Here is a 26,210-nt window from a genome sequence, read left to right as displayed (position 1 = left end):
TATTTACAATCATCATGTCCTGGTGTTGGATAATTCCCTTCACCAGTATAAAGTGACATTTGTTGTCTTTTAAAAAATCCTGGCTAATGTTTTTATTTGTTATTTTTAAACATGCAGACTGTAGAGTGTATTTTGACATATTATACATACATGGAGTAAAATCCATTCCAATTAGGATCCCATTCTTGTGATTGTACATAATATGTAGTTACACTGCTGTGTATTCATATATGAGCAAAGGAACAATATGTCCAATTCATTCTACTGTCTTTTCTATTCCCATACCCCTCCCTTCCTTTTATCCCCCTTTGTCTAATGTAATGGACTTCTGTTCTTTCCCTCCCTACCCTCCCTTGTTGTGGGTTAGCATCCATGTGTCAGAGAAATCATTCAGCCTTTGGGTTGTTGGGACTGGCTTATTTCACTTAGCATGATATTCTTCATTTCCATTCATTTACTGGAAAATGCCATAATTTCATTCTTTTTTTTTTTTTTTACTTTTTACTATATTCTTTTTTAAAAAATTTTTATTGTTGGTTGTTCAAAACATTACATAGTTCTTGATATATCATATTACACACTTTGATTCAAGTGGGTTATGAACAATCAATCAACAAGTACATGAAAAAATGCTCACCATCTCTAGCAGTCAGAGAAATGCAAATCAAAACCACCCTAAGATACCATCTCACTCCAGTTAGATTGGCAGCCATTATGAAGTCAAACAACAACAAGTGCTGGCGAGGATGTGGGGAAAAGGGTACACTTGTACATTGCTGGTGGGACTGCAAATTGGTGCAGCCAATTTGGAAAGCAGTATGGAGATTTCTTGGAAAGCTGGGAATGGAGCCACCATTTGACCCAGCTATTCCCCTTCTCGGTCTATTCCCTAAAGACCTAAAAAGAGCATGCTACAGGGACACTGCTACATCGATGTTCATAGCAGCACAATTCACAATAGCAAGACTGTGGAACCAACCTAGATGCCCTTCAATAGACGAATGGATAAAAAAAAAAAAATGTGGCATTTATACACAATGGAGTATTACTCTGCATTAAAAAATGACAAAATCATAGAATTTGCAGGGAAATGGATGGCATTAGAGCAGATTATGCTAAGTGAAGCTAGCCAATCCCTAAAAAACAAATGCCAAATGTCTTCTTTGATATAAGGAGAGTAACTAAGAACAGAGTAGGGAGGAAGAGCATGAGAAGATTAACATTAAACAGGGATGAGAGGTGGGAGGGAAAGGGAGAGAGAAGGGAAATTGCATGGAAATGGAAGGAGACCCTCAGGGTTATACAAAATTACATACAAGAGGAAGTGAGGGGAAAGGGAAAAATAATACAAGGGGGAGAAATGAATTACAGTAGAGGGGGTAGAGAGAGAAGAGGGGAGGGGAGGGGAGGGGAGGGGGGATAGTAGAGGATAGGAAAGGCCGCAGAACACAACAGACACTAGTATGGCAATATGTAAAATGGGAGTTCATAACCCAATTTCATTCTTTTTTATGGCTTCTTTGTCTCTTATGATTAATTTTGGCCTGAAATTTACTTTGTCTGATATGAGAATGGCTACCCCTGCTTGTTTGCAGGTACAGTTTGCATAATATATCTTTTCCCATACTTTTATCTTCAGTCTGTGGGTATCTTTTCCTGGAAAGTGAGTCCCCTGCAAACAACATATTTTGGGGGCTTGTTCTTAAATCCAATCTGCTAATCTATGTCTTTTCATTGAAGAGTTTAGACTATTTACAGTCAATGTTATTATAGGGAATGTTAGGTAGAACTTGACAGAGGCAATACCATTTTGAAATGTATTCCCCATCTTAGAATAAGAGTCACCTCATGGTCACTTTTAATTAACCTGACCTTAAGCCCCAGAAAATACTCTGTCATCATGCAAAGAAACCCAAAATAATACCTCATCATTATACAAAGAAAGGAAATTCCCTTTGTCTAATCCACTGAACTTCTATTTTTCCCATCTCCCTTGTTGTGTGTTAGCATCCACATATCAAACAGAATATTTGAACTTTGGTATTTTGACATTGGCTTTCTTGAATTAGCGTGTAAGTCTCCAGATCATTCCATTGAACCAGCAGAAATCATGAAGTCATTCTTTTTATGGCTGTGTAATATTCCATTGTGCATATACACCACTTTTTCTTTATCCATTCATCTGTTGAAAGGAAAGGAAGGGAGGGATGATAGGAATAGGAAATACAGTGGAATGAATCTGACACAACTTTGTTATGTACATATATGAATACACCACAATGAATGTCCACATCAATGACAACCACAAGTCTGGTATCATAAATAGAATAAGATATACTCCATGTTTATATCAATATGTAAAAATATATGCTCTTGTCATGTATATCTAAAGAGAACAAAATTTTTTTTTTTTTAAAAAAAGAAGAGTAATTGCTATCTGGAACAGGAATCTTGAAAACACCTGGTTCAACATGAAATAGTGACAATAGTTACCACCTCATAGAATAAAGGTGGCAAACAAAAGGACCCTTCTCTGACACTTGAAATGGCCTAACCAAAAATATCCCCCATTCCCTCATGCCCCTATATCTAACTGAGGCTGTAAAAGAAAGATGGGTCTCAGTCTCCACAGGTGTGTCCCAAATAAACCTATGTTACTGGTGAGCCACCTCTCCTCTCTCTTTATTTTCTTCATTCACTTCTTTCTTTCTGTTTGGTGCCAAACCTGGAACGGGTGTTCAAGTTTCCCACCACAAGTGGCTTCATTTTACCTCAACCCGGTCTCTCTATTTTCCCTCTCATTCTCCCTTCTCTCCCTCCAGGGGCTCTAGTAGGAACCACTCACATTGCTGGACTTCACATCCACCACCAGCCATCATCGCCTACTGGTTGAGTGATACCACTCCACCTTCGTTCCTCTAGATTCCTGGAATCCCCGCTGTGGTTTTCCCCTCTGAAGATACTGTTCCTCTGACTGTTTCTATGACAAATCACAGTTCTGGGTGAGAGAAAAATCCTGCCACCACTGGGTGTCAATGACTTGCTTTCCTTGGGAATGCCCATTGAATGCCTGTGGTTCCACAGGTCATTCCTGGAACAACCTTAGAGAAACCAAATTATTTTGTGGACACCTCTTAGCTTTGGCTTTTCTCTCTCCTGGAGTCCTTTGGGGCCCTCTTCAATCCATCTTGTTCATCATGGGACAGATCACATCAAAACCTCCATTAAATAATTCATTGGGGTGCCTTCTCACACATATCCAGACCCTAGGTCTCAAAGACACAGTGAAACCTAAAAGACTCATATTCTTCTGCAGTTCTGCCTGTCCCTAATACAAGATGGCCAATAATAGTCACCAGCTTGAAAATGGCTTTGATTTTGGCTTCCAAATTCTAAGAAATCTTGAAAACTTTCTTCACCACAATGGCAAATGGTCCAACATTCCCAATGTTCAGGTCTTCTGGGATTTCTCCAGACCTGCTCTCTGCCCAAACTACTCTGCCTTTCACTTTCTTCTTCTTAATAAAACACCCCTTCCATTATCCATAACGCCCCTTCTTCCCCTTCATCCCCTCCCTCTGCTCCCTCTGCCTCTCCCTCAGCCACTGATTTTGACCCTGCAGATGAACCGCCTCCCTCTCAGCCTCAGAATCAACTCTCTCTTATTCCCATTCTCACCCACGTTACTGCTTCATTCCCTGCAACACAATCACTACCGTGGGCTTATCCCAATGGAAACTTCTACTCCCTTCAAGGTCCTTCCCCTTCAAGAGATAGTAGGAGTACAAGGCATTATATGTGTCCATGTCCTATTAGATGGACAATAGATAGAAGAATTTAGGCTTTTTTGCTTCAGATCCCACCATATTTTGAAAGGAATTCCTACACATTACCCAGTCCTATGACCTCTGTCACATGGCATGACATTTGTGTTATTCTTTCCTCCTATCTTTCCTCTGAGGATAAGGATAACATCTTGTCAGCAGCTGGGGCCCCTGCAGACACCCGACACTGCCCAAATTCTGTCAATAACCCCATTAGTACCACATAAGTTCCCAGCACAAACCCTAGCTATCAGATCAATTCTGCTGAAAGCTTGAAGTTAGGTCATCCAATTACCTACATCCTGGCAGGCATGGAAAGGCTGTCCTAAGGCAGTCACCTAGGAAAAGATTAATGAAGTAACTCAAGGCAATGATGAACACCTTGCCCTCTTTCTCTCCCAATTCAGAAAGAACCTGACTCAGAAGATGGCAGACTCTGTCTTCATTTAAATTTCATCTCCAGTCTACTCCAGGTATCAGAAAAAAAAGCTACACAAGCTGGAGACTGAACCACAGACCCTTCAACGTGAACTTGTAAAGCTGGACTTTAAGGTATACACAATAGAGAAGAGGAATTAAAAACACAAAAACTCAAATAAGATCAAGTTAAGTACTCAATGCTGCCAGATGCACTCAGACCTTATAAACAAAGGTCCTGTGCGCCATGATTCAAATATGACCAACAGGGACACTGGGCAAATGCATGCCCTAAGTCTAAACCTCTGCCTGGGCCATGCCCTCTCTGTCACCAAAGGAGACACTGGAAATTGGAATGCACTCAGTGAGACTCTTCTCTCTCATATGATCACTTCCAATTCCCACAGGTCCACAGACACAAACCTCAGGTTGGCAAACATCCTTTACCTGATAGTGGACAGCCTATCAACAGAGGATTGATGGCCGCTGGACTTATTACCCAACTACTATCACTCAATCCATGATCTGGGTAATGCTGTCAGTATCTGGTGAGCCCATCTCTTTTTTATTGGACATGGGGCAAATATTTCAGCGCTACCAGAATTTTCTAATTTTCTAAGATTTTTCTAATTTTCTAAGATTCATTCACCTCTATTGTTAGCATTGGCAGAAAACACAGCACCCTTAGACAAACAGGTCTTTTATTCTGTAACCTATTTGACACTTCATTCTCTCACTTCTTCTTAATTATACCCCAATCCTTAGCACCTAACTTTGGTAGGGACATCCTAACCAAATTCAATGCTCCCATTCATTTTAATTTTCAACAAAAACCACCGTAACTCCCTATACTCCTCTGCCTCCTTTACACTCTGATGCTGACCAGATGCTCTTCCTTCCTCTCTAACATCTCCGTCAATGCTCCTCCAAACCCACTGTGGCCACCCATCACACTCCTGTTAAGAGTTCTCTATAAGAAACTATCTCCTCCCTTTGGTAATCCCATATCACCTCAGACCCCAAGGACTTTGAGGCTTTAAACCCATCATTTCTTGCCTTCACAAAGCTAACGGTCTTTGACCCACCAGCTCTACTCATAACACCCCAATTCTGGCTGTCTAAAATTCCAAGGTACTTTCTAACTAGTCCAGGACCTGATTAATCAGGCAGTTGTCCAAAATCATCCTGTAATCCCTAACCTTGTGCTCCACTCTCTCATATTCCCTCAACTACAGCTCACTTCTCAGTCCTTGATCTTCAAGATGCCTGTTTCACTCTCCCATTAGATCACTCTTCTCAGGATCTATGTGCTTTTATGTGGATGGACCCTGATACTGACTTCTCTACCCAGCTGACCTGGATGACCTTCCTCAGGGCTTTAGAGGCAGTTCCCACCTGTGCAGCCAAGCCTAATCTCATGACCTAATTAATCTTAATCTGAAACTCTCTCCTAGTCTCCTTCTGCAGTATATAGATGATCTACTTTTCTGTAGTCCTTTCCATGTTCTTTCTGCTAAACACATTACCTTTCTTTTAAATTTTCTAAATAAATTATGTTACTACACCTCCCCTCACAAGGCCCCAGTGACTCAAACCCAAGTTACCTTTTTAGGACTCACTCCTCAGTTTTGCACCATTCCCACTTGTTGAGAGCCATGGCCAGGTCAAGACGGTGCCTGGCATTTTGCCAGAAGGGGCGGTTCCTGCTGCCTTGGGTGCCCGCTATTTTTGAGTTCTCATGGAGTTCTCGTTGAGTTCCCTTGAGCTCACTCGGAGTTCCTGGAGGGTCGCCTGGGTGGCCTTCGCATCAGTTCGTTCCTGCTTGAATCTACAAGTGGCTCGACCTCCGGGTTATTTGTGCCCAGCCAGACTGTGGCACCCACTGCCTGTAAACAACTCATTCAGGACCTCCTGTTCTCTACTACCAAATGTGATTTTCTCTCTTTTCTAGAGCTAGCTGGTTATTTCCCCATCTGGGTCCCTAACTTTGGCCTCCTTGCTAAGCCCTTCTATCTGCTTCTCGCAGTGACCTTTCTGAACCACTCGACCCTTCTCTTCCCATTAACACTCCTTTCCAAAAGCTAAAGCAGGCCCTCTTGAAGTCCCCCACTTTGGACTTCCAGACTCAGAATAACCATTTTTTTTTTCTCTGTGTCTCCATAGCCCAGATTGTAGCCTTGGGGTTCCTGTCAGATCTTTGAAAATTCCCCCAAGTCAGTGGATTATCTCTCAAAACAGTTAGATGCAGTGATTCAAGGATGGCCCCCTTTTCCAAGGTGCTTGGAGCTGCAGCCCTTTTAGACTCAGAGGACAACAAATTAACTCTATATGAACATATTACTATCTTCTCCTCTCACAACCTAAAGGAACTAAACAGCCATCTCTCTGTCCTACCCCACCCTCACCAATTCAGACTCCAAAAAGTACAAACTTCCTTTGTAGACAATCCACTGATATCTTTCCAAGACTGTAAACCCATAACCCAGTCACATTCCTACCACTCCTCTCAGATAATAACTCAGACCCCCTTCCCTCTTGCTCATGCCTTGACTTCTAGATACCATGTTCTCTCCCTTTTCCCATAATTTAGACATTCCTTTACTCAATGTCCCTTCATGGTTTACTGATGGAAGTTCCTTCATAAATCTTCATCCTATTACAGGATATGGCACAATATCCAAAGATTAGATTATACAGTCAGGGGCCTTACCTCCCCATACTATCTGCCAACAGGCTGAATTAATAGCTTTAACCAATGAACTCAGTTTTGCTCAGAGACAGCGAGTAAACATATATACCAACTCCAAGTGTACCTTTCACATTCTTGACTCCCATACCTACTTAAGGCTGCAAAATGGATGGCTGTAGCAGTCATCCATTGCAAAGGACACCAAGCACCAACCAACCCCATAGCCAAAGGCAATGCATTAGCTGATGCAGCAGCAAAGCAGGCTGTGACAAGACCCTTCCCCCACTGGTCACCTCTGTTCTTACACGAAGCCTAAAGAAGTCCCCATCACACCCCTCCATACTCCTGTTTTCTCTTCCCTACTCTATCTATTCTGCCTCAGAATATAAAGTGTTTCTAACCTGGGACTCCCCTTAAAAATGGCTGGTTTCTAATAGATCACCAAAAAAATTGTTCTCCCTCAGTCTCCAACAGAATCTATTTTTTTGGCTTTCAATTCCAAAGTACATTCAGGATATTTGCCCCCTTTAACCTACTTATGGCAGCAAAACTAGACCTAGTTATAAAATGAAATTATAAAATGTTATGGTAAGAAACCAATTCTGGGGGAAGGGGTCAGTTCCCCTCCTCTTCTCTCAGCCTTTCTTCAGGAAACCTAATTCGCCTTGGGTCCTTACATTTTGGATTGTAAATAACTGTCTCTATATCCCATACTGCCCACAATCCCCAGGAAAGGTAGATCGCTCAAAAGCCCTCCTAAAACTGCACCTGAGCAAACGAATGCTTAAAACTGAACTTACCTGGACCAAGCTTCTCCCTTGGCTCTTCTTCATTTATGAATCCTTCCTGAAAACCCCTCATCTAAGCCCTTTCAAGCTCCTCTATGGCTGTCCCTTTGTGCTCCAGGGTTTTCCTCTTTCTTTGGCCCCTCCTATTCCTGATACTTGGGCAGCCTTACACCTGAGGCAACACCTAAGCAGATAGCATGCAGAACAATTCCTTCCTGAACCTATTGACTATTCAGAGACTCCATTAAAACTACAGCCAGGAGACCTGATGCAGAGAACAGACTCTCTTACTCCCCTTAACCCCAAATGGGCAGGTTCATATCAGGTAGTCCCGAGACCACCTGCAGCAGCCAAACTGAAATCATTCCCACACTGGATACCCAATTCCAAGCTTAAAAAGGTAGCAGCTCACTCATCCCCCCTGAACAACGCACATCCCCAGCAGCCCTCCTTGTTGTGTAAAATACTCTTGCTTTTTTCACAAGCCCCACTCCTATACACTTCCCCCAGATACTCGGAGACCTAAAGGACCGAGATTATGCCTTATAAACTTATGTCTCTTTATTACCCAACTTTTGCCAATTTATTATCCTTACTACCCGGGACATTGCTTGGTATCTATTCCCAGAGCCCCTGAATACTCCAGCTTAAATTTTCAAATCCATGCATCAACCATGGCTTAAAGGAGCTTATTGGGACTTCTCACATCCTCAGCTTTCCTTCTTCTCTTTCTGCCTCCTTTTTGTCTGGCCTTAATACCTCATTACATGCCTGCACTTATTAAAACCTCTGTTGACCTTCTGGTAAATTCCACTAACACATCCAGTTTCCCCTGCTGGATTTGTTTACCCCCATGAGCCCCAACTCTGTAGCCCAGCCAGTTCCTCTGATCACATGCACTGAGAAGACAGAACAGAATTCAGAGAATCAGCCATACGACACATTCCTTTTTGATATATGACTGCCAAATACTTTGCCTCACACATTACTATCCCCAGGACAGGTCAGATGGGTACCCTTACTTAACCCCCTATTTCTCAGACTCTTCTCTGTGTCCCATGCACAGAAGAGGAAATCCCAGCAGCCTTCCTTTCTCTTTCTTTATGTAATCATACCTTTCCTTTCCCCAATCCCACTGCTGAACACAGTACCTAAAAGGGGCCCACAAGCAAACTGATAAGAGCTTTCATTCCCTGTGCTCTTTGGAGTTTACCTATAACCAAAAGCCAGTTCTTATTCTGCCAAGGTAGAGGTCCGCTAACCAGTATGCCTCTAATAAACATAAAACCTAAGCCCTACAATGTAGAACACTGAATGCTCCTTCCTCTACCTGGACAAGTATTCTTAAACCTCCAAACACTAAATTTTAATTGAAAAGTCCCATCTTTTGAACACCAATATTGATCTCCAGCCTCTTGGGGCTGCATACATGGCCACCACCTTTGCCTTTTATCAGGGGTGGATATGGAACCTCAATAGCCTCCAACTAAAACAAGTAGTCTCCTATTACATTTCTGTTGCCTTGACTATCATCAGGGAACCTTCTTCCTATGTGAAAAAAAAAACACATCTGTTTACCCACTAACTGTACAGAAACTCGCACCCCAGCCTTTCTCACACCAGTCCTCCTATATTTCACTGAGAAGGGACCCATCCCAATCCCAGTATACACCCTACCCAGACTGAAATGAGCTCTCCCTTTTGCTCCTCTCCTGATATGCGTGGGCATAACTACAGCCGTGGGCACAGGAGTGGCAGGAGTAGGAGTTTCCACCCATCAATTTTGGAGTACTATCTAAAGAAATGGCAGCTAGCCTCAGAGAAATCTCAACCCAACTATTTATGCTTCAGGACCAAAGAGATTTGTTGGCACCAACTGTCCTCCAAAACAGAGGATATCTAGATTTATTAACCACAGGCAAAGGAGGTATCTGTTTCTTCCTACAAGAAACCTGCTGCTTTTACACTAACAAGTCTGGTGAGGAACGGCATTAAAATTAAGAGAACAGGCACCAAGTTGATCAGTACTCCTCCTCATGAACTATGAGATGGCTTTCTCCCCTGGCTATGTTCTCTTGGATAGCCCCTTTTGTCTTCCCAATTCTCTGTATAATGATTGACCTTGCTATTGGGCCCTCCCTGTTTCAGCTCTTCATCTCCTTGTCACACAGAACCATCAATGCCACCACTAATCACGTGATCCAGAACATCCTTCTGCTGAGTAACAAGAGAACTGCTCAATATCAATGCCTACAGGAGTCTTCAATTAATGCCCTCTCTCAGCAGGAAGTACTGTAAGAGACATCACTGCCCCTCTCCCTTCACCCCTCCCTTCACTTCTTTTTCATAAAATTAAAAAAAAGGAAGGAATGTTAGATAGAACTTGACACAGGCAACACCATTTTGAAATACATCCCCCATCACAGAATAAGAGTCACCTCATTGTTATTCTGACTTAGCCTGACATTAAACCCCAGATAATATTCTATCATTGCACAAAAAAATCTCAAACAATAATTTATCATCATACAGAAAAAGGAAATTTCTGAGATTGGAATTCTGAAAACACCTAGTTCAACATGAAACAGTGATCACCTCAAAGAATACAGGTGATGACCCTGACAACCCTCCTAGCAATGGCCCAACCACAAACATTTCCACACTCCCTCCTGCCCTTATATCTACCCCAGGCTGCAAATGGAAGATAGGTCTCAGTCTCCACTGGGCCCCCATCTGCAGGTTTTTACTGAATAAATGTGTGTCAGTGTTAAACTTCCTCTCTTCTCTATTTCCTTCATTTGCTTTTATCCTTACAGGGAGATGGTTTCTATTTCCTGCCATTTTGATTTATTTCTGATGTGTAATTCAGACTTGGTTGTCATTTGATTTTTCTTCTAGTGTAGTGCATCTCTATGCTGGTTTTTATTTTTATTTTTAATTTTTGCTTCATGAAATATTTCATTGTGTATGCTTTGTAGTGCAGGCTTTCTTTCTTGTTATGAATTCTTATAGCTTCTGTTTATTATGGAAGGTTTTACCAGGTGAATCTCTGAATCAATTTGCATACAGAGGTGAATAAGACATAGAACCAAATAACAAAAAAAATATAATCCAGTGAAGATACAGATGATTTTTTAACGTAACAAACATGTTAATTTGAAACTTACATATGTTTAAAGCTATGTGTTTTTAACTGTATGAAATCAATATAAACAATTGTTTAAAAGTTGGGCCAATGGAAGATTCTTTTTTTTTTTTCCAGAGAGGGATATTTTACCATTGATATTATTTAGAATTGGCAGTGCATGGTGATTGTGTTAGTCAGCTTTCCATTACTGAAACAATTACCTGATACAATCATTTACTTTGATTCAAACTTTTGAAGTTTTAGTCCATGATTGGGTAAACATATTACTTTTAGGCTTCTGGTATGGAGGCAGCATGGCGAGAATGCATGGTAGAGATAAATTGCTCATCTCATGGCTAAGAAGTAAGACAGGAAGAAGAGCCTGGGTTCCCACTATCCTCCTTGAGGGCATATTTCCAATGACCTGGAGAAGTCCCACTAAGCTTTTCCTCTGGGGGTTCATCACCACACCATAGGGACACACTGGAATCCAAGTCTTTAACACATGGGACTTTGTGGGAAAGTTCAGGTCCAAACTTGAGCAATGATGAAAAGAAATCAGTATGTTATTTGGCTTAGTGCACCCTCTGATTCGGGTCTAAAAGAAAAGGGTCAAAGTTTGGAGTTAGTAATTTGAAATGTGCCTTCCTTCCTGTATTCTATGCTTTCATTCGCTCATGCAACAAGTTTGTATTGGCAAGTGCTGTATGCATTAGGCACTGGGAGTAAAATGGTGACTAAGATATGGAACCAAACCCCAAGGGATTTACAATGTAGTGGGATGTACAGATAAGCAATAGGGGAAAATATGGGAATTGAGTGCAAAGGACACCTAACTTGGTTAGGAAGTATTCCCCAGAATGTATGGCAGTGAAGCTGAGGCTCAGTTGTCTCCATGTTGAGCACCACACCTGGGCTGACATTGCTGACATCAGTCACTTCCCCTACTTTCTGCCTTCACCAGGATCTAACTTGGGCTCCTGAACACCACCCTCCTGCTGTTTCCTATATGGCCTAGCACCTTGTCCCTCTTAATCATGTTTTAGACTTCTGACATTCACTCTCTGGCCTTTCCTTTCATTCTCTGCTTACAATCAGGGTGCTCAGAATATATTTTTTCAGGTCTGGCTGCACCAGGGTTGTATCCCTTCCCATTATTTCTCTTCCCATTGTGACCAGGAAGAACCTCCGGATTGAGCCCAGACCAGTGTTCCCCAGTGGTCAGATCAGACATCAGAATTTCATGTTGTTAGTATATATTTTATCTAATATTTGTGTATTTGTTCTCAAGATATTGTTATATTGCACCCTAGAAAATGGATACACTTCCCAAAAGAATGGGGATTATAAAAATCCTTGTAGTATTTAAGTCTTATATTTTACCTAGTTTATTAAGATGTCTTATTCTTAGTTTGGAAAAAATAGAGGAGAAAGTAGGCATTAGGCATGATCCTTTTTGCAAAGCTGTGACATATTGTTCATAATTACAGAGATGGTTTGCACCACAATCATAAACATTTCCAATGTGCTTTCAGAGATTCATCTGGCTGTGGCTGAGGATTGAAGACAGCGTTTGTGTTCTTGTCTTCCAACTTTTTATTTACTACCTCCTCAGAGTTCCATGCAGAAGTTTATAGTGATTCCTTTCATCTTCTCCCTATATATTTCATCAAACTTTTCATTCTGGGCCACGGTGAAATGGTTTTTCCAATCCCCCACAGTTCCTAGAAGATGGAAACCAGATAGGAGTTGTCATTCTCTTATGGACAGACTGAGTGGACCCAAGTTAATCAGTGGGGCACCCACATTAGGCTTGGCCTGTCAGTAGCCTGACTCACCCAGTTATCCCTCAATGAACTCCATTCCATCTGCAGCCATCTGCTATGGGAAGCAGCCCTCTGAGGCTCAGTGCAGTGGGATGGGCTTCTGAATCTAATCATGACTGGTACAGGAGCTGGTGACCCAGAATGACCCAGCCCACCCACGGTAGAGTCACACAGTGGCACTACACAGACATAGAAACAAATGCACTATGGAAATACACCACATGAAGAAATCTCAAGGTGTTATGTTGACCTAAGGCCCCAGACATAAAAAAGTGTACTGTGTGATTCCATATGTATGACATCCAAGAACAAGTAAAATCAATCTACAGGATAGAGATTAGAATAGCAGTTGTCTCTGCAGGTACATATTGATAAAAACAGGATATGAGAGGGTCCCTTTTGGAGTTATGAAAATGATATCTTGATTGGGGTGCTGGTCGTATGGCTACATATATATCAAAGTATGTTAAACTGTATGCTTAAGATCTGAGCATTTTTGTATTTAGATTATATATCAACATAAAATAATTTGAAAATAGTTAGAAGGAGATACTATTTTTCACTAAGCAGTGATTAAAATAATTTTATATTAGAAAATGTTCTTTGTTCTACCAATGTCTCTTCTGAAAAATTATGTAACAGAAAAGTATCAGGAAATAAGAACTATGCACAAAAATTTTCATTGTGACATTATTCATAAAGATGGAAACTGAAGGCAATGATAACTTCCCTATCACTAGAAAAACAGATGGGTGAATTATGAATGTTTATTATGCCACTTTGATATAACAGAGGACTTCTAAAAGCAGTGAGGGGCTTGGATCTATATGCCTTGCCCTGAAGAGATGTTTCATATTCTGGTGGGCAAATTTGTATAGGATAACTACATATGGTATACATATCTCTGTGTTTGTATGAGAAAAAAGGAAGAGTGTGTATAGAAAGGTAGGTATGTAAGGGCCTAAAGAAGGGCTGTTTGCAAAATCACCATCAGCTATTTGAAAAGAAATGGAATCATTTGATTTGTTTCAGAAGCATTGAGTACTCTTTTAGATTGGAAAGGGCAATGAAATAATTTCAGTTGCCTACCAAAAAATAAAAGGAAGAAGAAAAGACATTACAAAATAGTATGCAAACCATAGTTCCTCTGTTGTGAAAAATAAAAGTATATGCTTATAAAACAGAGAGCAGAAGAACTTTGGGGTGGTAGCATTTGGAGGAGATTTTCTTTAAAGAGATAATATTGAATTGATTTAACTTTCTATAATTTTAATGGATTATTTCTTACATAAAAGTGATGAAGTTTTTTTCCCTTGAAAAATATATGCTGGGCCAATTAGAATCCCTCTTTTAAGAATTAGAAGCAAAAAGTACCAAGAGGAGGCAGTTCTCAGCAGTAGTTACAGTTGAAAATCATGATGTAGGGCAGGTTTGACATGGTCATGACCGAGGTCTGAGCAGATATTGAGACAGCAGAAACTATAATGTAAGTTAAAGTTACAATGGGCAGAGAGAGAGGAAATGGGTCATGACCGAAGATATGCATAATGTAGACAGTAGCTGAGCCTTTTAAGTGGTGGATTCATAGAGCAAAGAGTTGTGACCTCCTGCTGCTTAGGTCCCAGATCATTAGGTAGGTCCAGGAGTCTCTGTGAATTCTTGATCAATAGTTGCTCCTGCCTTTATTCATTGACAAGGTTGCATTTCCTTTGCTAGTCACAGAGCTTTGTCTACTACAACAGGTTCAAGTACCTAGCTTTTTTAGAACCAGGTATCATGAATAGTCAATACATTGCTTTGGAATTAGTGAAACCCAGTATCTTCTTGTCAATGTTACCAGGCAGGCTAAGCATTTGTGACAAGGCCCCACAAACCTTTTCTCATGAAGGGGGAAATGGACTGGTCCAGGATAGTTTTGGGAACTGTAGAACGATTTGTCATGGGATTTTCCTTCATTTTCTCAAATGATGTCTCTTGGACAATTTTATCTAGCACGGTTTCATCCAAGTTCTTTCCCATGAACTGTGCCACTTTCTGAATTTCATGTTTTGGGTCCTGTGTGAGGGTGACATAGGAATGGAATGGATGAGTTTCAGAAAGCCATGATTCTTTCTCAGAAGTACAGCCCTGAATAGCTTCAAGTTTCTCTGGCCCTGGGTCTAAGTGGTTCTTTACTCACCTTCTTTATGTCCTCATAGAAGAGGAAGAGAACCTGATATCTGTCTTTCTTCTGCCACCATCCTTTCACATGGTCAAACCAGGAGCCCCAACCCACTGTAACAGACGCAAAGAGCAGTCTACATAGAAATGGCACAGAACCTTCTGAGGGTCAGGATTTTGTTGATTTGAAGTGTAAAGGGGACAAATTCTGCATCAGATACCTCCTAAGAGTCCTAATCTGTTTGATTTTGATGGTCATGTGGACTGGGACGGGCTTGGGGTTATTTGTCCAAACATGTTACCCAAAGTGTCTTCCTGTTGAGGATGCACAAACATGCGTACCCTCACTGAGATAGCAATCCCTTTGGAATGAGGGTGCCTTAACAGAACCTGTGACCCAGAATAAAGACTTTCTAATCAGGTGGAAGATATTTACTGAGGGCTGTGGGTCTATAGTGGAAAAGCAGCCAAGCTGCTCTACCTGGTCCCCATCCATGGCAGGACTTACCTAAAGAGGCACATAAACTTCTAGAGAATCAAATGTTATGTCTGATTCTCTTGAATCAGTCTCACTAGAATGGGAATACAGGTACATGAAGCATTTTCTTTTACCTTTTCCATCAATGAAGGTTTCAAAATATTCTTCCCAGGTTCCAGGGTCAGGTAGCACTTGATTCATCCTTTGGAAATGGTAGTAGGAAACCATACAGTCTTTGGCATTTCGAGCTACATAAAGGAACTTTAGGGTAAGGAGACAGATGGATGAAAAATGGTATAGAAATGGATTTTCACAAAGTTCACCTGGGTTGAGTCTTCCTGAGGATATCTACACACACCTGTTTAGCACTTTGGAGCTGGCTGTGTGGCTTTGTAACCTCTCACCACTCTCCTTGTATCTTTGCCAATTATACTCTGTTTCCAACCTGGTCCTATTAAGTCTTTAATTAGCTAACCTGATCCCCACGGGTGGCAGGGAGCTAAATCCTCCTTTAGAAAGTATGACCTGTCGTGTGACTAAAAAATGCCACATGCATGTGGATGAGCCTTCTGACAAACTCATCTTGGTTTCCTAGTGAAACAGGATAGCTTCATGGTTAGGGTCTGGACTGTGGAACAAGAAAAGAGTTACTATCTTCCTTCTGGCCTCTCCAACTTTATTATTTCTATCTCTAGTCACTTCAGCTCTGCCCCTACAAAGCATCCTTTTATGTGTCACTTTGACCTCAAATTCAAATCTTCCTCTTCCTAACTTTTCATTTAACCAACTTTTGTCTCATTATTATAAAATGAGAGAGGTAGGTAAATTCACATTGATTGTATCAGCCCCAAAGTGGCCTCTCAACTATCCACCCAGGACCCATGAACAGTTATTTCAGTGCTGTGCTGATTTTCACTGTAAAACAGTGGTTCATAATCAGGGATGATATTTTCCACCAGAAGACATTTATCAATCACCAGAGACATTTTTAGTTGTGACACTGGGACAGTGATGCTGGCTTCTAGTGAGTAAAGGTCAGGAATGCTGTACATCACTCTACCATACACAGGAGACAAAACTAAGATTTCATGTCATGCCAATCAGAATGGCAGCTATTATGAAGACAAACAACAATAAGTGTTGGTGAGGATGTGGGGAAAATGGTACACTCATACACTGCTGGTGGGACTGCAAACTGGTGCAGCCAATATGGAAAGCAATATGGAGATTCCTTGGAAAATTGGGAATGGAACCGCCATTTGACCTAACTATTCCTCTCCTCAGTCTATACCCAAAGGATTTAAAAACAGCATATTACAGGGACACAGCCACATCAATATTTATAGCAGCACAACTCACAATAGCTAAATTGTGGAACCAACCTAGATGTCCTTCAGTAGATGAATGGATGAAAAAAAAATGTGGCACTTAGACACCATGGAATTTTCTCAGCAATAAAAGAGAATAAAATCATCGCATTTGCAGGTAAATGGATAGAGTTGGAGGAGATAATGTTAAATCCCCCCAAAACAAATGCTGAATGTTTTCTCTGATATAAGGAGGCTGACTCATAGTGGGGTACGGAGGGGGAGCATAGGAGGAATAGACGAACTCTAGATACGGCAGAGGGGTGGGAGGGGAAGGGAGGGGGCACAGGGTTAGAAATGATGGTGGAATGTGATGGTCATCATTATCCAAAGTGCAGGTATGAAGACACAAATTGGTTTGAATATACTTTGTATACAACCAGAGATATGAAAAATTGTGCTCTATATGTGTAATATGAATTGTAATGTATTCTGCTTTTATATATAAATTTTAAAAATTAATAAAAAAAATACATAGGAGAGTCCTTCTGCTCCCACCCACATGAAAGAATTATCTGGCTCAAAATATCAGTAGTGCTATATTTATTCATATCAAACTATCTTTTATATTCTCTATTCTGATACTTGGACATTTGGGAACCTTTCTGTTTTTAGAGGGAGTATCCTTTCTAGGAGTGGCTCATTCCAAGGTCTAGTAAATATACAGCCAACCAATCCAGAGCTCACTGTTCCACCTCCTCCTTTATGAAGTTCTCATACTCTGAACCACTATCCACCTGCCCACTCAACACAGGGCAGGTACCAGACAATTAGACACAGCCCTATGCCCCAGAGTCTGCTGAAATCGTTCAAACCACCCAACTCGAAGCCTGCCTCCTTGCGTCTCCTGTCCCCATCCTGCAGAAACTACAATAATGGCTCTTGTACATATTTTTGTCTCATCTCTCTGCATCCTGACTGACCTGGTACTTCTCTATATGGCTCTATGTGGCATGCGGTACCTTCTGTTTCTAGGGAACTGTGAGCACAAAACACTCTTCATGACGGTCATTTCTATGTCTGTATTACTTACCACATCCCTTTGAACAAATCCCATTTGTCTTTTAAGCAAAAACAAAACAAAACGAAATTATAAGGGCTGAGATTGAGAAGCCCTGCTTTCAAAGTTGGTTACTCTGCCACTGTTGTCTAAGTCCTATATCCGTCTTCTCCACCAATGAACACGTTTCTTAAAATATTTAAAAAAAGCACCTGAATTCTTAAGCTTTTAAACCTCAGTTGTCTTTCACTTCACTGTCCCTTGCCAGCTTGTGACTCTCTTCTCATATTTCTGACCTCCAGTCACAAGACTTCATCCCCTCTCCAAGTTCATGAACTTGATATTCATCTGTATTTATACTGCATATTAGCCTACTCTTGGGTTTTAAATTTCAATAACTGACATATATTTCTTTAATAGTTCTGTTTCTAATTATATCTTATACCTGTATTTTAATTTTGATTCAATCTTTCATTTCTTTGTACAACCTATTCTTCCTTCCTTCCTCCTTCCCTTTTTTCTTCTTTCTCTCTTTGTCTCTCTCTCTCTCTTTTTCTTTCCAGTGCTGTAAATGAAACGAGAACTTTGTATGCTAGGAAAACACCCTACTACTTCCCAGACCTCTTCTTTTATTTCTGTGGGTGATAAATTGTTAAGTAACGTTCTCGAGGTCTAACTCTGCTGCTTGTTATCTGTCTATCTATCTATCATCTCTATCTCAATCTCAGTATCTTGGCTAATTCTGTATTTTGTAATGTGGGGTGGTGAGCTCAGGTGGGTATCTTGTGGGGCCTGGACAGAAACTGTATTCTTCCAGACCATGTATGTGCCTGCCAGGACTCCTGTGAACACTGACAGTTATTATATGCTGATTTGACTTATTGTATTTTCTTAAACAGCATAAGGAAGGCCAATTTGAATCTCAAAGTTTTGAGAGAGGAGGACACTGGGCACACATTCTCAGGGGAGCTAAGAGCAGGCTCAAGATAGGCTCCCTGGGTTCTCCTTCATCTTCTCCACCCACCATTGAGGATTCAACCTTTCAGTATCCCAGTTATTCTCCTTATTCTTCTGCTTCCTTATATCCTTGGCTTTGGCCTTGTGCCTTGGAAGCCATCAAAATTTAAGTTGTTGGGTTATCCAGGTCATCAAATTTCCCCAGACAGATCCAGGCCTAATTTACTTCTCTGAGTTTTATTTCCCTCTTCATTTTTAGAACTTAGGGACTTTCCTTACTTTTAAACCCATCTCAGTTGTACACTTAAAAAGGAAATTCTGCTATGTCCTGCAGCATTCATTGGTTGTATACAAATGTTTTTGTATACAAAACATCATCCTGGAAACAGAAGTTCTCACTCCTTACCCAGATTTTCCAAAAGGAAGCCATGTCATTTGATGTGAGTCCCCCCACCTGCACCCCTGTCATCCTGAAATTGCCTTCTTAGTCATTCCCATCTATTTCCACTGCTGAGAAAACAGTGCCCCATATTCAATTTGTGCTCTTGACTCCCTTTGGTTACACAGTTCTCATCTTTTGTAGATCAGCAGGCACGTTTTACTGCCCTATGTTGTGACAGAAATTTAACAGGCACTGATGTAGCTGATAAATAAAGTACCAGAATGAATAAAACAAGGAGCTCAGGGCTCTGGCCAAGTGCCTACTCAAGAGCATTCATTGCTCCATCTGTTCATCAACTTTCCCTTTTGAAAAATCTGCAAGGCTTTTTTTTTTATTCCCCTTTCCCTCTCCCAATGGCCCAGCCTGTGGCCCCCTGTTCTCACTCTTCCTTTCACAGCAAGCCTTGCTCTTCAGAGCAGTGGATCCTCATGCCTCCCCATGTCTTATTCTCTCTAGAAATTCAGTACAGCTTCTGCCTTCACGTCGTGTTAAAACTGTTCACGGGAATATCCTTGTTGAAACTGTTCACTGCATTTTCCCTTACTGTTGAGAAGCTGTCAACCCTTCAGAAGTAGAGGAGAGGTAAAGATATGGAGGAGGAAGTTCTGAACCGGGGTCTGGAGGCCTCACTCTGGGTGGGCTTCCTCTCCTCCTGCCACCAGGTGGCTGAACTGATCCTACCTTGCAGTTGTTTTCCCAGAAAGATGGTGGCAATAACTGAGTAGGAAGGTGAGTCCTTAGTATCCGTGGAGCAGGCATCGCATTGGCTTTTTCCACACCTTTAAAATAATTCAAGAGGACACATCTGTATGGTGTAAGCACTGTGTGGGGACTTATGTCTCAGGCTCTGTCCGGAATGTTTCATTATGCACTTATCTCTCTGCTTGTTTCTTGGCTTTCTTTTGGGATCTCACAGTCATATTACTGATATTACTTTCATTCTGAAGAATGACAACATGATGGCTATAAGGGAGCTTCAAGTTAAGCTACTTCATTACTTCAAAGACAAGGAGATGGACGACTGTATCGTGTTGAAATGGAGCCCATCAGGACGAGAGAGCAGGGCTGTCACCTTCCAGCCAGCTAGAGCCAACCCCATGTGACTGGCCTATGCCCATCACTTTTTCCAACTCTAAAACCATAGATATTTCCTGGCATGTAAGTCTTGATTTCTACTCTTTCATTTATACCATTATTGGGTACTTGCTGTATGCAATATTGTGTTGAACTGAGGTTTTGGGGAAAAGACAACAAGTAAAGCAAACATCTTCTCTCTAAGGAGTTTCAACTCTAGTGTAGCAATCAGAGGCTCGGGTAAATTGCCAGTGGAGAGCCAAAGGAGTCAGTGCTGAAAATCAAAATCGCTCCAAAGATCTGGAGTGAATTGATGTGCTTAGGTGACACAGTTGAATTTGGACCTCTTGTATATGATGGGTGAAGATCCCTCTCCATGAAGGGTCAAGAATGCTGATTGCTGAGGGAGGGTATTTCTAAAATAAAGAAATAAGAAATGACATAAAATAACATGTTACTTTACATGTGCAGCAGGGAGTTACACTTAGAAGTGGCTTCCACACAAACTCCCATTTTGCTGGCATGGTGTGAGGGCTGGCAGGGGATCAGGTCTCCTGTTCCAAGCCTGTAATCAAAGTGCCCTCAGCTGACTGAGGAGCTAGGCCCTCTTCTCTCAGTGCCTGTTTTTCAAGGATGGGCCTCATCGGGAAGGAAACTGTGGAGAAGATGCCTCCCTGTGCCTCTTGTCCTTTGTTCTGGGCACACCTGTAAACTATATTTTGCCTTCTAAAAGTGTGTTGCTGGGAGTGTTGTTCTGGATGCCAACTTCCCTCCATTGCTGTCAACCAGGCTCCTGGGCAATCTTTAAGTGTTATGGGAATGGCTGTTCTACTGGCCCTGAGGAGGAGGGAGTCTCTCTGCTAGGTCCCAGGAAAGAGAATGAGAACTGAGCCCTGCAACAGGGGGGGCCAGGTCTGGAGCTGACATCCGTGTTATGGACAACTTGAAGCATGCAGACCTAGTGCTTTCAAATCATGGCTGCTTTTGAGCCACTCCAATTGAGGAACAGTTCTTTTTGGAAGCTTGGCATGATCTCTCATCTCCACAGCTCTTCGCATTTTCTCCCCAAACTTTCACTTTAGCATTAGCATTAACACTAACATTCTGATCATCTCAATTTTATTTATGGGGATCTCCAATGATGTTTTAAGAAATTGGTATCACAATTTCACATAACAACCATCTTAACCTTTTTGTGTGTGTGCCTTGGACTGAACCCAGGACTCGGGCATGCTAAGCACATGTTCTACCACTAAGCTATACTCCGAACCCCATCTATACCATTTCTAAGTATACATTTCAGTGACTTTAAGTATGTTTGCATTGTTGTATAATTATACATTTCCTGAACTTTTTTATTTTCCCAAACTGAATCTCTGTGCCCTTTAACACTAACTCCACAATTCTTCTCCAAGTCTCTGGCAACCACAATTCTGCTCTCTGTCTCTTTGTATTTGACTACTTTAAGTATTCATATAAGTGGGATCACAGTATGTGTCCTTTTTCATTTGGCTTATTTCACTTAACACGTCTTCGGTGTTCTTCATGTTACAGCATACATCAGAATTGTGTTCCATTGCGTGTATATACTACATTTTCTTTGTGCTTGCTTCTCTTGGCTATTGTGACTAGTGCTGCTATAAACTCTGCTTGAGTCCCTGTTTTCAATTCTTTTGGATATCTGTCTAAAAGTGACATTGCTGGATCATGTGGTTCCAACATTTTTTTCTTTAAATAAGAGAGCATTCTAGTACTAAAAAGAAAGTTGGAAAGCCACTTTTAGAGGCCATTAAATTCATACTTCTCAGTAACGATTCTCAAACTTGCCCTGCCTTTTCTTAGCTCTTCTCTGGTCTCCTGCTCAAACTCTGCCCTTCTGTTCACATGGGTCCCACTGCTCCAGGTCCCCTGTATAGAGGACATGTGTCTTCCCTACTGCTTTCATCTCTACTGAGGTTTGTAGCAGTTTAACTCTGCCTCATATATTTTTTCTAACTCATGAAATTGTTTTTCCTTACTTGTTTTGTGATTTTTGTAATGAGAACTCTTCCTTCTATTGGTCTTGATATGGCACCTACCTTTTAGCTATCATCTCAATTTTGTTTGCCGCCACCTTCTTGTAGCTCCCTCTTCACTTGTTCCCTGGGGCATCAACTGTTTTATTGTAACCCTGATTAAATAGATGAAACCACATGTGTGGTGCTTCAATTTGAATCTATAGGTATCTTCTAAAAGAAGAGGTCCTAGGACGTCCTTGTAATGTTCAAACCACTGTACCCCCAGAAGTGGAAATGTCTGGAGAGGCTTTGGAAGAGGCTATGACTGACTAGGTGCACAGACAAAAAGGCCAGAAGGAAGGCTGCAGGTTGTTGGACTCTCAGTTCCAACCTGGAGAGCAAGACCCAGGAAATCTGCCAGGAAGTCAGCCCTGCAGGCTGGTCAATTTCTTTCCTGGTATTTGTGGCTGTCATTTTTCTCCTTCCATACCTAATTTAATGCCATCTTCTAATTGGGAAGCCTATCTTCAGTTATTACCACCACTTCCCACAGCCAGATAGCAGCCCTCCTCCTCCTGAACCAGCTCGCCTGGTGGGTTTAGCCCAACTCCAACATAAACTCTTCTTCCAAAGATGGCCTATAGGAGAAAGAGCTTCTGTGGGGTTGGGACTCTGCATAAATCCGTCTGCCAGTTCTTAATTTACACTTTATCCTCTCTCTTTCTCTTATTAGTGCTCCAGGAAATCAGTTATTTCATACCACCCCAGGAATATCCCGCAGTTGCTCAGATCCCTGGTTGGGAAGCACAGTGTTCAAGGGCAGATGGACCTGCGCTGCCTTTTAACTCTTTCCTTAGCTCCTTTCTGGTCTCCTGCTCAAACTCTGCCCCTCTGTTCACATGGGTCCCACTGCTCCAGGCCCCCTGTATAGAGGACATGTGTCTTCTCTCTTGCTTTCATCTCTATTGAGGCTATGGAACCCATTTTCATCTCACTGGCAGGGAGCAGGGGACACATGGAGTCAGTCATTTTTGGCCTTCATCATCTGCACTGAGGTCCTAGCCCTGGGATTTGAGCCATATATCATGTGTCTTTATGAGAGAAATAGTTCAGCCTGCATTGTGGAAATAGTCCCAGGGAGTACAAAGTTAAATAGCTAATAGTTAAATAGTTCTTGCCTTCAAGGAGCTTGTGGTCTGGCAGAAGAGAGAGGCAATAGTCAACAAGGAAAGTAACAGCTGATCATTCTGGTCCCCTCCAGGAGTGCAGTTTGGCCATGCTCCCCTCATTCTGCCCATAGCACTCCATGCTAACCTCTGACTCACCCACTGATTGTGACATACATATTGTCTGCATTTTTCTCTTCCATGGAACCATAACTTATTGAGGGCCAGTGAATGCAAGATGTCTTATGAGCAGTCCAGGGCCTGTAGTGAGTGTTGAACTGAGTGGGTTACTCCTAGATTTCACCTATATGTTGTTCGCACACCCACATGCATGAACATTTTCTCAGTCTTTCCAAATGTATTCCTGTTAGACTCTGTGCTTTTGGTGTGAAATGTCTTTGTACCTGGGATTTGGTCAGAGGGTGGAAGGGACCTTAGGAAGGAGACTGACTAGCTCGTTCATTGCCCAGTGGTGCCCATCCACTCCAGAGGTTTTGACCCTTGACTCACATGTATAAGTCGATGTCATCAGCTACCCTCCTCCTCTCAGGGGCACACCTCACCTCTATGGGCAAAGATTGTCTATCCTGAAATAAAACCACTGCATGGATGAGTCTCCACTGAGTATTCATCTGTCAGTGGCTGGGAAGAAAAGAAAACCTGAGACTGTTTTTTCCTCCTTGGACTCAGGGCATCTTGATTCATAAAGAACCATCTTGGCTTCCATATGACATGCCAAACTGGGTGATTGGTTACCATGCTTCTTAAAAATTCTACAGCTGCTGGGATGACCTGAGGGAGGCTCTGTCTTATTTTTTTCTGACTTAGTGATGGGACATTGTGCTCCCCACTGGCAAGAAACCTCATTTGAAATCTTGCTCAGGATTTTCTCTCTCTTTAATCTCCCCAATTGTCAGAGATTAAACAATGGTGACTGGGGCAGGATGTAGAAACAAGATCAAAAGTTGGGCTTGGTTGGTCCAAGGACCAGATGGCACCCTGGGGCAAGTGATTTATCCTGGAGAGGTAGCTGGCAATAATACTTTACAATGATACACCCTGACAGGCACTGTTTCAAGCTTTTTATATATATTAACTCAGTTAATCCTCACAACTAATTGAGGTAGGTGCTAAATTCTGTGGTTATTTTGTGGCTGAGTAAATTGTAGAGACAGGTTAAATAACTTGGTAAAAGTCATGGGATAAGTGACATAGCCAGAATTTGAACCCTAGTTGTCTAGATTTACCCTACTGTGGAGTCAGAATCAGAGACAAAGAAAAATGGAAGATCTTGATTGCACATGGAATGAATCCCAGTTAGGCAAACAGAGGTTAGCCTGTATAGGGGGTCAGCACCCCACAGATAATTAAGAGATGGAGAACATCAGGCATTGGATTGCAAACCCAGTGTCACCTACATAGGAACTTAGATCCAGAAGGACCTCAAGGGTATCCTGGCTTGGAGATACACCTGGACAAGGTTACAAGCTCTTCTGCATATCAATCAGACCAGGAACTTCATTTCTTAAAGCATTTGGAAAGGTTTGTTAGACCACCATCAACAGTTTTCTGAGAATTCCAGATTTCCATGCTAGAGTTGCATTGCTTCATTCTCATGGCTCTATTTATTTGTGTTCCCAAGTTTCTATTACATGGATCTCTGTAATGCTCAGCTTTGGGAAGCATCTCTCTCTCTCTCTCTCTCTCTCTCTCTCTCTCTCTCTCTCTCTCTGTGTGTGTGTGTGTGTGTGTGTGTGTATCTGTGAACTCTCTGGAGCTCACCAGAGGGACTCACCTGAGGGCTGGGGAGGCCGAGCCCACTCAATGAAAGGGTGGCGGTGTTGGATGATGGCTCGCTGACACTTCTCCACATCTGCATCCTGTTCAATCATGTCCACAATTTCCTGAATCCATGTTGTCCCTGAGGGTCAGAAGAGAAAGACAAGAAGCAGGAAACTATTAGATAATCTTCTTGAAGCTTCCTGAGGGAAAGGATGAAGGGACATGGAGATTGTTATTGGCTTCAAACTCCTCTGGGTCCAGGATCCTGTTTGCCATGAGAGATGGACGTCCATGTGGGACAGACTTTGGGTCTCTATTCTGAGTGGAGCAGCAAAGGAAAAGCTCACAATCACCCAAGAGCAGGGCATGGCTGAGCACAGTAGGTGGGGCCTCCAGCACTGCTATGCTGCAGCCCCTTCCGGGAATCCAAGGATGCCAGGCATCCAAGCCTAAGCCCCCTCCTAGAACAGCAAGGAGCACGTCTTCCATCCTGGGGAATTCAGACTGATGTGGAAATAGCCTTTCTGACTTAGCAGGGTGAGGTCTCTGCTGCTTCCCTGCCCCACAATCACCTGCTTTAGGGTAAGTACAAATGAGAAGATCGTCCGGCTTGGCCTCAAAGTTCTGGATCTGGCTCCAGTTGTCTACAGTGGTACTCTGCAGGGGGATCCCTGCCACCTCTTTCAGTTGTGATTGTTTTTTTCAAATCTGAGGTGAGAGCCATAGTATCTTGTGATGGAGAGTCCTTATGGGAAAAGAAAAGAGCTTTCTTAAAAAAAATGGTTTTAAAATACACATAACATGAAATTGAACATTTTAGCCATTTTTAATTATATAATTCAGTAGCATTAGTTACTTTCACATTGTTGTGCCCCCATAACTACTACCCACCTTTAGAACATTTTCTTTTTCTTAAATGGAAACACTGTACCCATTAATCACTAACTCCTCATTCCCCATTCTTCAGCCACTGAAAACCACCATTCTACATTCTGTTTCCACAAACACTAGATGTGTTAATTAACTAAAATCATACACTATTTGCCTTTTTGTGAGTGGTCTGTTTAACTTAGCTTAATAGCTTTATGATTAACCCATATTGTGGAATGTTACAGG

The 26,210-nt window shown here is 41.9% G+C and overlaps 1 protein-coding gene and 1 long non-coding RNA gene across 2 annotated transcripts in view; one reads left to right on the top strand and one right to left on the bottom strand.

Moving 5' to 3' along the window:
* LOC139701757 (uncharacterized) overlaps positions 1-26,210 on the top strand; it is a 240,145-nt gene that overhangs the window by 48,140 nt on the left and 165,795 nt on the right. The gene's annotated exons all lie outside the window — the stretch shown is intronic.
* LOC114079705 (sulfotransferase 1C2-like) lies at positions 12,457-25,818 on the bottom strand. Its single transcript, XM_071601298.1, is given in 8 exon segments — positions 12,457-12,569; positions 14,546-14,726; positions 14,851-14,945; positions 15,444-15,570; positions 19,757-19,854; positions 25,108-25,233; positions 25,667-25,796; positions 25,798-25,818. Coding segments are annotated over 8 exon segments (891 nt in total).

The sequence above is a fragment of the Marmota flaviventris genome, chromosome 14 (assembly GCF_047511675.1).
Source record: "Marmota flaviventris isolate mMarFla1 chromosome 14, mMarFla1.hap1, whole genome shotgun sequence".
NCBI lineage: Eukaryota > Metazoa > Chordata > Mammalia > Rodentia > Sciuridae > Marmota > Marmota flaviventris.
Note: the sequence above shows the minus strand (reverse complement) of the source record. Positions and strands in the feature narration are given on the sequence as shown.